At 28.7% G+C, this 16,392-nt stretch overlaps 1 protein-coding gene across 1 annotated transcript in view; it reads right to left on the bottom strand.

Moving 5' to 3' along the window:
* Positions 1 to 4,042: 4,042 nt before the first annotated feature.
* Positions 4,043 to 16,392, bottom strand: part of LOC136979084 (complex I assembly factor ACAD9, mitochondrial-like) — a 70,762-nt gene continuing 58,412 nt past the window's right edge. The window contains exons 15-18 of the mRNA XM_067274994.1: positions 13,892 to 13,969; positions 11,023 to 11,151; positions 10,865 to 10,937; positions 4,043 to 4,266 (exon numbers count right to left, since the gene is read on the bottom strand). Coding sequence (XP_067131095.1) covers positions 4,169 to 4,266; positions 10,865 to 10,937; positions 11,023 to 11,151; positions 13,892 to 13,969 — 378 coding nt within the window. The 3' untranslated portion in view covers positions 4,043 to 4,168. The remainder of the gene's footprint in view (positions 4,267 to 10,864; positions 10,938 to 11,022; positions 11,152 to 13,891; positions 13,970 to 16,392) is intronic.

Genomic DNA, 16,392 nt, shown 5'->3' with positions numbered 1-16,392 from the left:
TAATGCAAATTGCTTTCTCAATTTTTTCATAAGGAAAATTTGATTTAAAAATATGTTTGATTTGAAATTAAACAATATGAATTTAAAGACAAAAGAATATGCTCTGTGATCAATTATAAACTTTTTTAAATGCTATAAATAGACCTTAAATAAATAACGATGAACAAATTTAATATTAAAATTACTTCATAATTCCAAATGGTTACTAATTTTTTAAATTTGAAAGTTACTATGGATGATTTTTGAACTGGAACATCTACTATCAGGAGTTAAACTTCCTTGTGGAGACTGATGTCGGGATACAGTAAAATTTGTGTAAATCAGAATTGCACTGTACTGAATATATATTCTGGTTTTAGCAGGTTTCCATTTTGTAAATTGTTGAAGATATGGACACTTCTAAATGACATGCAGTTAAGTAAGCAAAACTATGATACAGTCTGTTTCATTTGATTATTCCATTAGTTTGTCTGCTACTGTTACGTTGTTTATCATGTTTCCTCAATTCTAATGAGTGCCTATTTTTTCCTACTTGGACTTTTCTGGTCTCAAAAAATTAGAGTGCACATAGAATCAAGCACAAGCTGACTTAATGTAGTCTCTTGCATAGTTGCTCTTCACTTTGCTTGGCAATTTGTATGTATTATGTTAGTATAGTCATAGTACAAGGAACATGTACCTGTTCTGTACTATGGTTTTGGAACAGTCTAGTAGACTTAGAACAATGACAAGCCAAGTGAACAGTGACCAACAGTCAAATTTTCTATAAAGCTGTATTCAAGCAGTGTTATCCAAGTTATGAAGAACATGTATGCACAAGTATGTGTAATATCACATCAAATCAAATGTGCATTCTGTTTCAGGGAGTCACACTTGCAAAAATTATATCATCTGACGATTGGAATGACTAATAGCCGCAGCAGTTCGGAAATAAATAAATAATCAACTGGTGGAAAAGGGTATCACAAAACATGAATTGGTCCTGATCTGATGTAATTTTACTGTTAATAAACAGAAACTGTCATAAAAACAGTTTTTCATTGTCGATCGGTCCTTTTGTTTCTGGTTGGTACAAAAAAGTAACCTGGTGAGTAAAATTTGTTCAGTGATAGGAGTCATTCTGGCTTTTTTATAGCTGTCATGTGAAATCTGATAAAACACTGTAGGGTAATTCTGTATTGCTCTGCAGATTGTACTGTACCTGAAAATGGAGTCATAAATGAATAGATTGGAAAAGGTAGACATTATGAAGCACTGTAAACAAGAAAATAAAACACTTTAAAAAATTGCATTAATTTTTTGTAGCTGCATTTTTGATATAAGGTGCCTATTACATTTGCAAGCTAACTTTTGGATTTTAAAAACTCAAAAATTGAGTGTGCAATAGAATAGAGAAAATGGTATATTCTGGATACTTATCATTACAAGCCAATGCTTGAACTACAGTTAGGCTCTATTGAGCATACTAATATTAAACAATGGAGTGAAATATATTAAAAATAGTACAAATTCAGGATTATTTATAAAAAATTTACATTAAATATTCATCAAATTTAATCTGAAGAGTGTGTTCCATTTTTCAATAGAGGAGATGATCATTGTAGTCACCGTGGTCCCATCTTGAGAGAGACTTTTTGACAAAATTTTTCAGCTGAAAAGTCAAAATTTCTGCTAAAACTGAAATAAAAAAATATTTTCTGAAATTTCTATACTTTATTTTTTGTTCAATTTATGCATGTATGTTTCTAGTCTAACTCCAATTCAGTTTTAAAACATGATATTTAAAAAAAAAAACATTCTTCCTATTAATGGACCTTTTTAATGGACATGCCACCCAACTGATTTTACTGACTACTACAAACAAAATGTATGAATGAAAAATAAAAGTTCTTTTCTTGCTGGAAACTAATCTGAGTTCCACATTACCTGATGATGGGAACTGAATCAAGTCTGAGCAAAACAAAAACAAATATTTTTATTTTCAGCCAGAACTTGCTGAAACAAAAATGTTAAAATTGGACATTACTGTAATTTTTAATTGTTGTGGAGCTTGGATATTTAGGGTATATACAAAAATCTTTGAGTTGAAAGAAAATTCATCTATTAAAGGCGATTTAGATATGAAATGAATAAAATATAATATTTTGTTTTAAAAAAAAAGGATGTATTGGAATGAGTTTCTTGTCTTGCCTCTGGTTATACACAAAAAAAGAAAAAAATCTTGGGAGTTGAAATCACTAAATGACAAATGAAAATTATAATGAATCATAAAAAAGTATGTTACTTTAGTATCACCACAAACTGGAAATGAATGAAGAGGGATTAAATTTCATATCATCTGTATGGCTAAAAGTTAACATTATGCTGAGAAAAAAAATAATATTTTGATATAATTTATCTGCAAGACTGAAAACTTTCTGTTGATCATTTTATTTTGAAACTTTATACAATAAATATTAACTTTAAGATTGTGAAAATAAAAGATTTACAATCAAACCTCAGGTTACAAATATTTTGGTTTATGAACAAAATTTTGAATGCCATATTTGCTCTGGTTGCCATACAATAACTTTGTTTCCAAACAAGTTATTCAGCAGAATCGACCACCGAAGGTCAACTTCCTATATTTCCCGTGTTAAAGTCGACGACCTGACCAATCAATGACGAGACCACCAATTCAATAGTGGTGCCCAGATCTGTCTTGCTTCATTAGACATCACGATAAAACCGTTGATGATGATATTCAAATTAGATTTCAATGTGCATGTGGATAAGATACTAATACCAGTTTTTGGTATGTGTCACAATTCAATTTAAACCAAATTAATAAAAACCACATTAACTGACATTCATGTAATATAAATGAGTGCCAATAATTCATATTTAAAGGTGTTTAACTGAATTAAATAACAAAACTTTATTAAATAAATTTTTCTTCTGGCTTATAGATACCCATGATTTTGTAAAAGATGTTCATTAAAAGTTCTTGCATTTAATTAATACTGTTAAATATAATGCCAAATGTTGATTATGTGCTAATGAGAATTAAAAAAAGTATAATTAATAAATATCATACAAAAATAATAATAATTAATTTTCAGGAAAAGTGAGCAATAGCAAATTATTGCTTCCATAAATTATGCATCTAACTCTATTTTTTGTTTTTAAATTAAATTATAAATCATGGCATTAGAAACAGGAAATTTTGCACCATGATAAATTGAAATCAAAACTAATGTCACTCGTGTTAAACAGAAAATATAAATTGTGTGATCATTTAAATACCATGCTTCAGTGAATGGTGTGCTGCATATTTTTAGTCACGTGATTTTCTCGAAATTGTCCATCTATGCGTGTCTAAACTGTGAAGCCAGTAGCACAGCATTACTTTGCAGAAAACTGACTTTGGTGATTTTTTTGTATTGTGCATTATTTTTTGTTTTTTTTTTAATTCCATAAGCCACTATATGACCTAAGAAAGCTAGTCTTAGCATGAAGGAAGTTCAATGGAGGGGTAGAGAGATTTAAGGTCTAAAACAGTGATGTACCGGGGAAGGCAGACCTCTTTCAATTGTATGAGCTCCATGAAGCTTGTGACAATGTAAGGATACTCCTCCACTCTCTCACCCCACTTGAAGTATGAGAGTGGAGCTAAGTGAGGAGTGGCTGTACACCATTCCTTGTCAGAAACTCTTTTCATTGGCTATCCTAAGATGCTATGTGACAAACTGGGTTGATATAAGTAACATCCCTCTAATGGCAAATATATTTAAAGCTTTGTATTTATTATTATCAGGTATTCAAATCTAGACAGCTTATTGAAATTGTCGACAGTGATGGTGATATACTTATTTTAAATGTATAAACAAGAATTATGTTTCTGGATATTTAATCAAACATAATATGAGTAAAAGTTGTCAGTGGGCCAGATCTGCTATAATTTACAATGATTATTTGTGAAAACTGACTATTTTAATTAATTGATAAAATTTCTATTATTAGTGTTTAACATGTTAAGAACAAGCTTAAATGAGGAATCTGATTATTCTTAAACTTTTGCATAGAGATGTTTATTTTAACAGTTACAAAAAATTCTAGAATAAAATATATTATTCAATCTATGAAATACAGTACACTATGTTAAAGAACAATTTCAATTCAGTTTTTTTCACCAGTTATATTTCAAAGGATCTTCTATAATATAACCTTTATAAGTAAATAATTTAGATGCAATGTCATGGTAATTTTCATCATTTCTATTAATATCTGAAAACCATAAAGTTACAATTAACATAAAAATATAACTTTTTAATTTTTAAGCATAGATGATGCCAGTTTTTAAAGTAAACAATTTTAAGTCCAAATAAAGAGATTCTCAGTGATTTGGAAAGAGTAGTTGATACATTAATGAGGTAGATGAGAAAATTATATTCATATTTAAAATTAAATAAATATAATGTATAATGAAGTCTAGTATGCTATTCACGCCAAGTAATATTAATGTGAAGAGAATTCACTGTGTATGGGTGTTACCAAATATTTTCTTTTGAGTGCTTTCAACGAATGTATTTCAGTCGTCTTCAGGCAAATAAGAGATTTTTATATCAAACATGAACATTCAAAAAGAAGAACACACATAAAATTTAAATAAAAACGATTTTTGTACGATATATCGATATGAATCCACTACAATTTTCAAATTCGTACGATGTTCCGAATGTGATGTAATATGGCACGTGCGTGGTGCTGTTTCCTGTGAATAGTGCGACAGGTGCAACAGGATACAAACGATTAAATGGCGATTTACATCACCTGTCGCACTATTGACAGGAAACAGCACCATGCACGCGCCATATTACATCACATTCGCAACATCGTACGAATTTGAAAATCGTAGTGGATTCATATCGAATATTGTACAAAAAACGTTTTTATTTAAATTTTGTATGTGTTCTTCTTTTTGAATGTTCATGTTCGATATAAAAATCTCTTATTTGCCTGAAGACGACGGAAATACATTTGTTGAAAGCGCTTGAAAGAAAATATTTGGTAACGCCGTACACAGTGAGTTCTCTTCATATTAATGTATAATGGTGCATGACTTATGTAACTAAAATTAAATGCTAAATAAAATAATTTTTATTGTGGTTGTTGTTATTAAATAAAAATATTTGATGAAATGATATGTTACGTATTTACATATTAGTCATCTTTTTAAAAAATGTATGCAAGGTCTTCCAAAAAGAATGTTACCATCTTAAATTATTTTAATTATGTTAATTATTATCTGTGAAGATTGTTGAGAATTATCCAAGTTTTACATTTGCCAATTACAATTTCTAAATGTATGCACTTCACTAAATATTCACTAAATTAGAAGAAACAATAAATCTATTTGCATTTTGTCATTCTTTTTTAAACACCTTAGAAACACAACAGTCTTCATAGTGGTGTGTTTTAAAAAGAAAGAAATGTGAAGACATTTATTGTTTTTCTAATTTAGTAAATATTTATTTTATCTTATTTTTGTCCTGATCATTTTATTAATTAAAATATTTTTATAACTGCCATTGCCCTGGAAATTTTTAATATTTTTGCATATTGAAGTGGATAAGTAGCTTCTAATAAAAGATTGACTCCATCATAAACACCTGTATTCCTGAGGTGTTTAAAAAGCAACGAAATGTCAGCACATTTATTATTTTTTCTAATTTATGAATATATTTTATGGAAAATTGAGAATGCTTGTCCTAACCAAGAATATTACACATAAATATTTAAGTTAATGCATTACAATATAATTGTGTTTATTCAGAACTTTATTCATTCAGTGATTTGATAAAAGATAAACACAGTAATTTTTATTTTATTTCTATAAAAAAGACACTATTCTTTTGAAACCAACCATACATTGAGCACTGTTCTTCCTTTGAAATAAGAATCCAAGAGGAACAGTTATTCAAATAATATATGTACTTCAGGTGTATGCCTTTTTAATCCTTGCTTTTCATTTCACTACACACATACATGCATACAAGAAAGACATTGGCTGTACACGAAGTGTTTAGCCGGCAGAAAAGAGGGGAAGGGAAAGGGGGAAGGAGGAAGGAGAGGAGATAGACAGTAGAGAAAGGTAGGATACCCACACAAAGTTTACAAAAAAAAATTTTTATTTATGACAAAATAGAAAATCCATTGGATTTAGTATTAGGATAGTTAACAGATTGGATAAAAACATAAATTTTGAATTAAAAACCAATACAATTAATCATTTAGATTTACTGATTTATAAAGAGCCATGTTTAAAATATAAAAGATACAAAAAGGAATGTAATGTAAGAAAATTTATAGATTATACCTGAGGTCTCAAGAAAAATGCTTTTATTATGGAAATTTATAAATCATGTCCTTGCAGACAGATAAACAAAAACAAATAGATAATATGGGTACACTTATGTATTTAAATAATTACCCCAAAAAACTGATTGTAAAATGGTGTAATATGGATATTGAAAATAATAATAATAATAGTATAAAATCATAGATGTTATATTAATATATATAAGAAATATTTTTGAAAAGATATAACATTATTATTAAAATAAAAAATTTTTTATCTAAATTGTTTAATTTAGATATAACAATAAAATTATTATATTAAGGAAAATAATAATAGTAATAATGATGCTTTAATGGAAAAATCATATTCTTCATATAATATGGTAGTTATGTTCCAAAAAAGTGCCATGTTATGCAAATCTGTGCTATATGTAACAAAGGACTAATGCAAAGCATAGGGTTATGTTTCAGAAGTCAGTAACAAGAAAAGAATAGTATGCTTTTGCTAAGAGAAATATGTTTATTTAAGTAATCAATAACTTATTTCCAATCAATAATTAATTAACAATTATAATTAAAAGTACTGTACTATATGTTCATATTAATTTTAGTTAAACAAGGATATTTTCTTTTTACAAAGTATAGTTGTCATCTCAGCTGTTTTGTTGATCTTGATCAGAAGTATCAGCAACCTTTTCATATTTTTTATTTTATCATAAAAATTTTTATGGATGACGAAAATAAAAATAGGTTATTAATTGAAAATTTGTTTTATGGATCACATTTGTTCAGTTGAGCACCAAGTGACCTTTTTCCAGAATTTGTGTTCGAATACTGAGATACCACTGTATTTCATTCATCATTTTTATGAATGAAGTAATCATTTGTAGGTAAGTAATACCTACAGTTAAAAAAAGTTTAACAACACTTACCTAAAAATATTTAAATAAACTACTAAATACGGGAATGAATCTATAAAAAGAAAACACCACGATAGTCTTAAGGACTAAAGTCTGAAACAACAAAGACGACACTTGGTTGATAAGAAAGTTGGTGCAATTTTTTCTTCCAAGTCCCATCAGTTTTCATTAAAGTAAACCTGACAGAAAGCATAAAATAGTTTGAAAATTTCAATATTCTAAAATTCATGAGCAAATTTGAGACAACACACATGCTTACTCGAATTTAAAAAAAAATTGAATAACAAAGTTTACATTTAAAAATTGTGAAATTTTGCACAGAGGATTTCCAAAACTGTGTTAGAGCAAAACCATGTTGTAGAAGTACTGTGTTGTATTTCTTTTTAGTAAGATTCACTGGTAATTGGATAAAAATAAATTTGTTTATACTATAATTTAAATATTTTTATGTGGTGTAACTGCAGGATAGTGCATTGAGAGATAGTACGCTTTACCAGTTTGTGCATTACTTTTTGACAATCCTGAAAAATGTTTGAATGTGATGAATAAAAAAAAACTAAAAACAGTGAGTAATAATTATGTGATCATTTTATAGATTGTATTAGATACCGTATTTTTGTGGAATGACTGGCATTCTGCATAAAAATAGGGAAAACCAGCATGCCAGAAACCTCAGGGTTACCAGCATGCCAGTTAAACTGCAACTAAAATACAAAATGAATCAGATCTAACAAAACTAGTTGTTAATTAAATGTTAAAGAAAGCATTCTTCCAAGTACAATAAAACAACGATTTTGTAATTTGGCACTTAAAATCAAGAAGAGAGTTTTCCTTTACAAGACAACAAAACAATTAACAACTTATTGACATTAGTAGTAGTAGTAACTCAGTGTGGGCTACACTGACCATCTACCCCAACCTTAATATAATACCTCACATTTCACACAAAGTGGATGTTAATCAGTGTAAGATGAAATAATTTACAGTGAGTTTCTTAAATTTAGTATGTTTATTTTTTCATTTTTGAATCAAATAACAATAAAATACACATAAAAAGAGCACTTTTCGAATTCCAACATTATTTTATGTCATTAGAAAGAAGACAAATGAAGAAATTAAATATATAATCGTAGTTTTTGATGTAATGCTGAGTTTCACAGTTTTAGAATAAAAACTTGTTCGTTTTTACCTAACTCATTTGTTTTTTAATGCACCCTCTAGGGAGGGATCTATAACCTCACTTAAACTGGCATGTCAACATTCCCCAGGATAAACCGACATGCTGGTTTTTATCATCATACAGAAATATCCGATTTCATGGTCTCCCCTGGATAGACTGGCATGCCAGTCATTCTGCAAAATCATTAGATATGGTTTTGCAAATAATTAAATAGATATCTAATCATATCTATTTAATTTTAAAACAGCCATTTTTTTGTACAATTTTTCAGCATTTTATGTCACATTGAAATATGTTTCAATGATGTCTAAACATGATGAATGTAAAGCTATACACTGTAAGAATGATGTGATTGCTTTGTTGGTCTTTGGTATTTGTATTTTCAATTGTTTTTAAACAGCAATTTTTTATACATTTATAGCATATATTAATGGGCAGTATCATACAAAGCAATTAAAAGAGAAATGTACAGGGTGATTCAGAAGGATACTGGATACGAGATACATTGGTTTTATATTTTTTAATGTTTATTTATATGTTATTTCTTGTACTTTTCCTGTAGTTACAGTGGTATTAGTATTTTATGTATTCAAAAGTTTTATATTGTTTATTTGAAATTGATCTATGAGAAATCTTCCTCAGGTCTACATGAAATGGAATGCATTTTGAATGTTAACATATTTTTAAACATTTTATCATCATTAAACAGTAATGGAAACAAAAAAAAAGGCTCTATGTTAAATGAGGTTTTTATGCGTATTACTTTCCAGTCTCATTTGTTGGGTTGTTTTTCTAGAGGAGATTCAGAAGTCTGTTAACATTTGAAAAATTGATATTTCAGTAAATTTTTGATATGTGATAATGCAATTAGCATAGAAATGCAAAGAATCATGTGGGGTTTTTTCCCCCAGAAAAGTGTCAAAATTAATTCCAATTATGTCCACCAGATGGCACTTTGACCCATAACATCATAAAGAAATAGCACCATAGCAAATGCCAGTGTGGCAAACTTTGTTGTCAAATATGATGCTATGAACAGCATGAAACAGCATTTCTTAAGATATCACTAATGCCTCCCATTGTAGTCTTTTAGCATTGCCAATGATGTTGGGCTATCTGGGCTATCTCTGTAAACCCATGTCTTCAGGTAGCCCATAACTAAAAATTGCAGGGCATCAGGTCTGCAGACCTAGGTAGCCATTCAGTCTGAAAGTGACAGCTTATCACTCAATTCTCTCCAAATGATGATAGTAACAGTTGTTTCTATCTGCTGGTGCTTCATCCTGTATGAATGTCAACATTTATTCAATACCTGTCTTTCCTCCAGGTTAGCATAATGCTGACTGTGATGATGACAATTTCAAAAGCATATTCCTGCATGACATTTGTCATGGTAAAGCACTATCTGATAGACATAATTTGGAACTAATTTTGACACTTTTCTAGGAAAAAACCCACATGATCTGTGCATTTCCATGCTAATCTTGTTACCATGTGCCAAAAATTCACTGAAATATTCACTTTTTAAATGCTTAGTGACTTTGTATCACCCTGTACATGTTTAAAAAGTTTTAAAAGTCAAGTACCTATATTTATAGATCCCTTTCTGAGTGCTTTTATGTAGTTTGTTAGTAATTTTTTTGTGCTCTTTATATTTGTAGCGAAATGTACAGTATATCTCTTTTATATTTATACACTGAAGAGAGGTGAAAATTAAAAAGGCCTACGCCTGAAATACAGTAGAGCATCGATTATCTGAACACCAATTAATTGAAACATCGGTTAACTGAAAGTGTTCCATTCGGACTGTGTCGGAACATGTGTTGTGTTGAATCAAACGTTTTTGATACTAGATTAACTTCTAAAGTAAAAATTTTTTGTTTTTATATTTTTCAATATAATTATTTCATTTGTACAAAATAAAGAAATAATTTTTAACAATACAATAGCCATGATTATTATTATAAAAATTTTTGTTAGGCTTAACATGGACGAAAATTTAACACAAAGCAACATGCAACGGAGAAAAATTTCAACGTGGGATATATTAATATACTATTATTGGGATATACTAATATACTATATTAATAATGTATTTTTTCGTACATAATCAGTTATCTGAAAAATCGATTTTCTGAACCACCCCAGTCCCCAATTGATTCAGATAATCGATGCTCTACTGTATTTATGTTACTTGTATAAGGATTCCAAGGGAAACAGTGTCTGTTTGTGATTGGTTTCATAAGAATAATGTCCTTTTTTATAGCTATAGAATGGTAAATGCTAATACCCTTATGATGATGAAATTTTTATTTTTATTTTTATTATTCTGATATTTTCTTAGATATGATTTAAAAAAATAAGATGGATGGATGGACCTAACCTATGCTTTATATAAATTATTTATTACATAAATCCTACTTACCATCAATAATTTCTTGGAATAGTTTTAATATTTTATTGTGTGCTTTAAAACAATAAGCTGATGCTATACTAATCTAAAATAATAAATTAAATATAATTTTTATAATTATGCAATAATTTGAAATTATAAAAGATAATTATTTTAACTTAAAAATTTACCTCCGTTTCAGAATTCTGTAATCCAATACAATAGGATCTAGAAGAACGACTCAAAACAGCAGTCATTGCATAAAGTTCTATAACAATTTCTGCTATTCGTCTCAATTCTATTTCTTTATCTATAATATTCTATAATTAAAGTTATTTGTGAAATTGAGATTAATTAAAATCATTTAATTTATATAACTTTATATATTTTATACAATGTTTTATAATTATATAAATTAAACAATTAAAGTTATTTTATTTAAAATAATATTTACATATTTAAATACAGTAAGACCCTGTTTAGCGCTTCCTCGATTAACGCCGATTCAATATAATACGGTCTACTCAAAACCTTAAAAAAACCTCAAAATTTACATTGATTCAAATTATTGCAGCATTTTATTGATTTGTAAATATTATGATTATTCCCAAACATGAACCAATGAGCAAAAGATGGAAATTCATTGTAGTGCTGTACTTCCCCTAAAGCTATGTTTGTTGGTGAAATTTTGGAAAAAATATAACATCATGGATGTCTATGGCATCCAGGATGTCATATTTTTTCCAAATTAGTTCATTCTTGCCAAGTGAAGTTGATTAGTGCCTATGGCATCCAATGACTTCGCTTGGCAAGAATTAACTGATAAATGCATGAACAGAGAGTGGAAAAGGTATGGCTGGAGGTATCTAAGGATTCTCAACAAGAAGAGGATTCTCAACCTACCTATTGTTCACCAAATTGTCAACTAATCAATAGAGCAGGACTAGGAGATGCAGATGAACAGGATATTGAGGAGTTACTGCAGGTTTCTGGTGAAAGCCTTACCAATGATGACCTTCAAGAACTGGCAGAACAAGGAATTCATGTGGAATTGGAAAATAGTGATTCTGAAAATGAAAAATCCAAAGAACTTGCTACAGATTTCCTTAGTAAAAGTTTGGTAATGATAACCGAAATCGTTGATCAAATTGTAGCAAATGATCCAGATTTTGAAAGGAGCGTAAAAGCAAGACAAGGGATGTGATCTCCTGCTACTGACATTTGCTGGAGGAGAGAAAAAGAAAGCAACAAATGACACTAGACGACTTTATTGCAAAAAATATCAAGAATTTCAGAAGAGCTAGAACCTTCATCACAAAAATGAACTTTATATGTCTGTGTGCATATGATTATGTGTTATGTAACATATATTATTATGCAAATTAATATAAAAATAACTTAAAATTAAAGTAAAATCTGTTTATTTTTGGTTGCATGTTCCCCTTTCCTGATTTACTGTGTTAAAATGACCTCGTTTAACACTGTTTCATTTAGCGCTTTGTCAACTAGGAATGCATCCTAAGCGCTAAACGAGGTCTTTCTGTATATTTATTTAAGTTAAAGCTAAAAGATATAATCCAGAAATAAAACTGATTTTGATATTTTACCTGATCAGAAATTTATTATTTTTTAAATTATAATTTAATTAATAATTTTGAAACATCTAGAGAAAAGTTCAGTTAAGAAAAGAACTTCAATTCAGAATCTATGCATTCCAGTTGGGTATGTTACCATTTAAGACTATAATCCAGATTTAATTATTCACTTAATTACTGTGTAACTAATAGAATGGCATCTATAAGTATTGCTATCTATTCTACTTCAAAATAGAAATGTATATCCAGAAATATATTTATGTAAGATTAATATATCATTTATTACCATAAATTTCATTTTATGCATGGAATGATTCATATCAAATAACATAAAAAAATAAATATATATAAATGATCATTTGTGAATGAAAATAAAACATAAATTCATTTTTTAGAGTTAATTTTTTTTTGTATTTTCTTTCATAAGTTGTAATAGGCTACACATATTGTAACTATTTTGAGACTATAATCAACTAATAACATTAAACAAAATAAATAAATAAGACTACAATTAGAGGAAATTAATTTTATTACTTCTAACATTAAAAGGACATGTTAAAATAATTTTAAAAATGAATAACTTATATGTTAAGAATTCATCCTGTATTGTTTGTCTACTATCAACTTTAATAGCTAGCTTAATTCCAACAATTTAAACTATTGTATTGCAAGCAAATAATGATTAAAATAGTTAACATTTAAAGCACTGGTTAAAACTGATAATATATGTTGAAACTGATAACATGAAAAAACATCTTAAAAACACTTATTTACCTTAAGATAATGATGATAAGTTGATAAAAATAACTAAATTATGATTATAATAATCAAAGTTTTATAATGTATTTTAACTCATATGTTTTGTGGGAAGTGCTAATTTTGATAACATTATGTGTGATTAAATTTGAAGTTTGTTGCATAATTTGTATAATTTTACAACGATCCTATATTCCCAGTGCAAGCTCCTCGCTTATCGACCAATTCGTTTAACGACGTAGTCGTCGGAATGGAACTCGGTTGTAAAGTGAGGAGTACCTGTAATGAATCTAAACCTGAATTAAGTTTATGTTATAAAACATACTAATGTAGTTATTAAAAAAAAACATTTCTACAGAAAACATTATGTGAATTCAAGTGTTATTTTGTTAAATTTAGTTTAACACAGCTGGAAATTTGATCATTTTTATGTTATGTAAACAGGAAAATATATTAATCCTAAAGAATCTGTACATAACTCAGAACGAATCTTTAAGAATTTTATTTATTGATTTGAGTATATATATTATTAGAGAAAAATATGATAATCATGAATTTAGTCATTGAAAAAATAACATAAATTTAGTATCTAGTATGAAAAAATAATTATAATACTTGATGGATAAATTTTGACCTGAGAGCCATCATTAATCTATTGCAATACATATAGTAAATGCGAAAATTAAAATAAGTAAAATATAATAATTACCTGACCATAAGTAGCAAACAATATTTCTACTGCATGCTGTAATTTTATTACATTTTGTTCCAGATTATTTGCCATTGACTGAAAATTTTAAAAAAATGAATTTAAAAAATAATAATGATTTATAGTATATAATAAGAATTAAAATAAACATAACAAGAAATATGAATTTAATAGTAATAGTAATCATTGTAGGCATAATTATTTACAAATAAAGTTTGTTAATCCAGCATCTATTAATTCAGAGTGGTTCCAGATTATTGAAAATAATCTGTGGTTCACAAAATTCAAAAAGTTACATACAAACTGAACGTTGCAAACATTACTGTATATTTTGTATCGGTGCAAGCTATTTTACACTTCTGATTTGTTTATGCATACTCTTTAATTGGTTTAAAGATGATCAATGCTACAGTGTATGACTCTACTGTGTTAAAATTCATTAAAAAACCTGAAAAAATGTTATTGCACAAAATCAACATTCATAATGATTCATGTACATATAATATTTTCCACACAGGTAATGTATATACAATTCACAAAAACTACATAAGCTCCCACTATAAGAAATCTGTTTTTAAGTACACTGTTTTTGCATTGATCTATGGCAGGGGTCAGAAAGTGCAGCTCACGAGCCACATGTGGCTCTTTGATTAGACGTTTGCGGCTCTTTGGACATAAACTCCAATCTCGCCTCGTCTCAAGCAGCCTTATAACTTATAAATTTATGAGATAGAGCCACTGAACAAACTTCAACTCGTACAGCATACTCTCTACCATTCTTTAGCCCGTCCGCACATGACCACTCGCGTTGATCAATACGAATCGCATGTAAGTGGTAGCATTTAAAGCATATCTATATATATAACCTATTGAACGCGTGTCCGTCCGTCCGTGTAACATTATGCCGAAAACGGCCACTAGAGGCACCCCTGTCATGTGTCGTACTTTGCACATTTAAATTAACAATATAAATTATTATTTACATTAACAGTATAAATTGTTATTATTCATTTGGCCAATAGCCAATAACAATATAAATAATTCAGTATATTTGTAATAGGAATTTATTATTGTCACGGAATGCCTGTAACACGCACTAGGGGGCGTCCTTCAACACAGTTGGTCGGCGATCGGCCAAGCAAGTAAGCCTTGATGTAGCTCTCTGGTACTTTTGGTATCTTGTTTCCATGACAATTTGGCTCTTCTCACTTGATAAACGGCCGACCCCTGGTCTATGGGAAAGAAAATATATCAGCCAGTCACACTCATTACTGAATGCAAATCATGTGTGCTAGCTGTAATAAAGAAATATTTGTTTAGCATAATACAATGCAGAATATGCATAATTTACTGAATTATAGTGTATAGGTATTTGAGGATTGCTTCATCTGTCAAGATTGCACAAAATGTTTTGACAAAGTTTGTTTTTAGACTCTTTCAAACATGTCTGTGATATGTAATTGCTTATATCCCCATTTTCCTTATATAGTGTGTCTTTAGCACATCATGCATCCAAACAAATTTCAATTTACAAAATACTAGCATCCTAGATTACTATTGGACAATTCAGCTACTTTTCAGAGAATGCCAAATTACCAGACATTTTGGATTACTGAATGTTGCATTAACAAACTTCTACTGTAAAATAATTATAAGTATAAAAATGATAGAAAAATAATATAAATATGCATATTATTAATTTCTATTATTTGTAGAATTTTTACAAACAACATAATACAACAAATTTACATCCACAAACCTTTTACGATGCGATTTTCAAATAAAAAGTTCCCACTAACGTTTTTAAACCGTCCTAAGGTTCTTCTTCAGGTGAGCAACGGAAATTGTAAAAAACATTCAATGGAAAACAGAAAATTTGAGAGTTTTGATTATCGAATCGAACGATAATTCCTGCAGCTGTCGTCACCAATGGGCATGCACATTCCTCTGAAGCAAAAATTTTAGATTTTTATCTGTCGTATATAAGCATTTGCCACGCTACAGATAGGGATAACTCCTCTTTATTGTTAATACATTTGTTATCTTGGCCAGCTCTGTATATATAAATTGCCTCCATCCACTGCAAATGTTTGAAAATCACACCATAAAAGGTTTGTGGATGTAAATTTCTGTATATCACGATGTTGTGATAAAGTTTTAACATAATACAACAATATAAGACTGCAAAATTTCATCAGAAGAAATGAATTGATCTAGAAAAAAAACAAAGTAGGTATTATACTGTAGTGAAAATGCTTCTGTATGTAATTTTATTTATAACTATAATAATACAGTTTCCCTTTTCTTAAAAAGTCATTAAATGACAATTTTCAGTTGTGTAATTGAAATTCATGAAATTAAACAATATTTCTAAGCAATTTATATGCCTGATTACAGTTTTTTTTTACTTTATTTTTTTCAAAAATTATAATTCTACCTTCAGATGGTTTAGTAAACAGAAATGAAATCCCAAATTCATTACTAAATTAGGTAGAGCAGAA

This window comes from Centruroides vittatus, unplaced genomic scaffold, assembly GCF_030686945.1.
Source record: "Centruroides vittatus isolate TY-2023 unplaced genomic scaffold, ASM3068694v2 contig_577, whole genome shotgun sequence".
Lineage (NCBI taxonomy): Eukaryota > Metazoa > Arthropoda > Arachnida > Scorpiones > Buthidae > Centruroides > Centruroides vittatus.
Note: the sequence above shows the minus strand (reverse complement) of the source record. Positions and strands in the feature narration are given on the sequence as shown.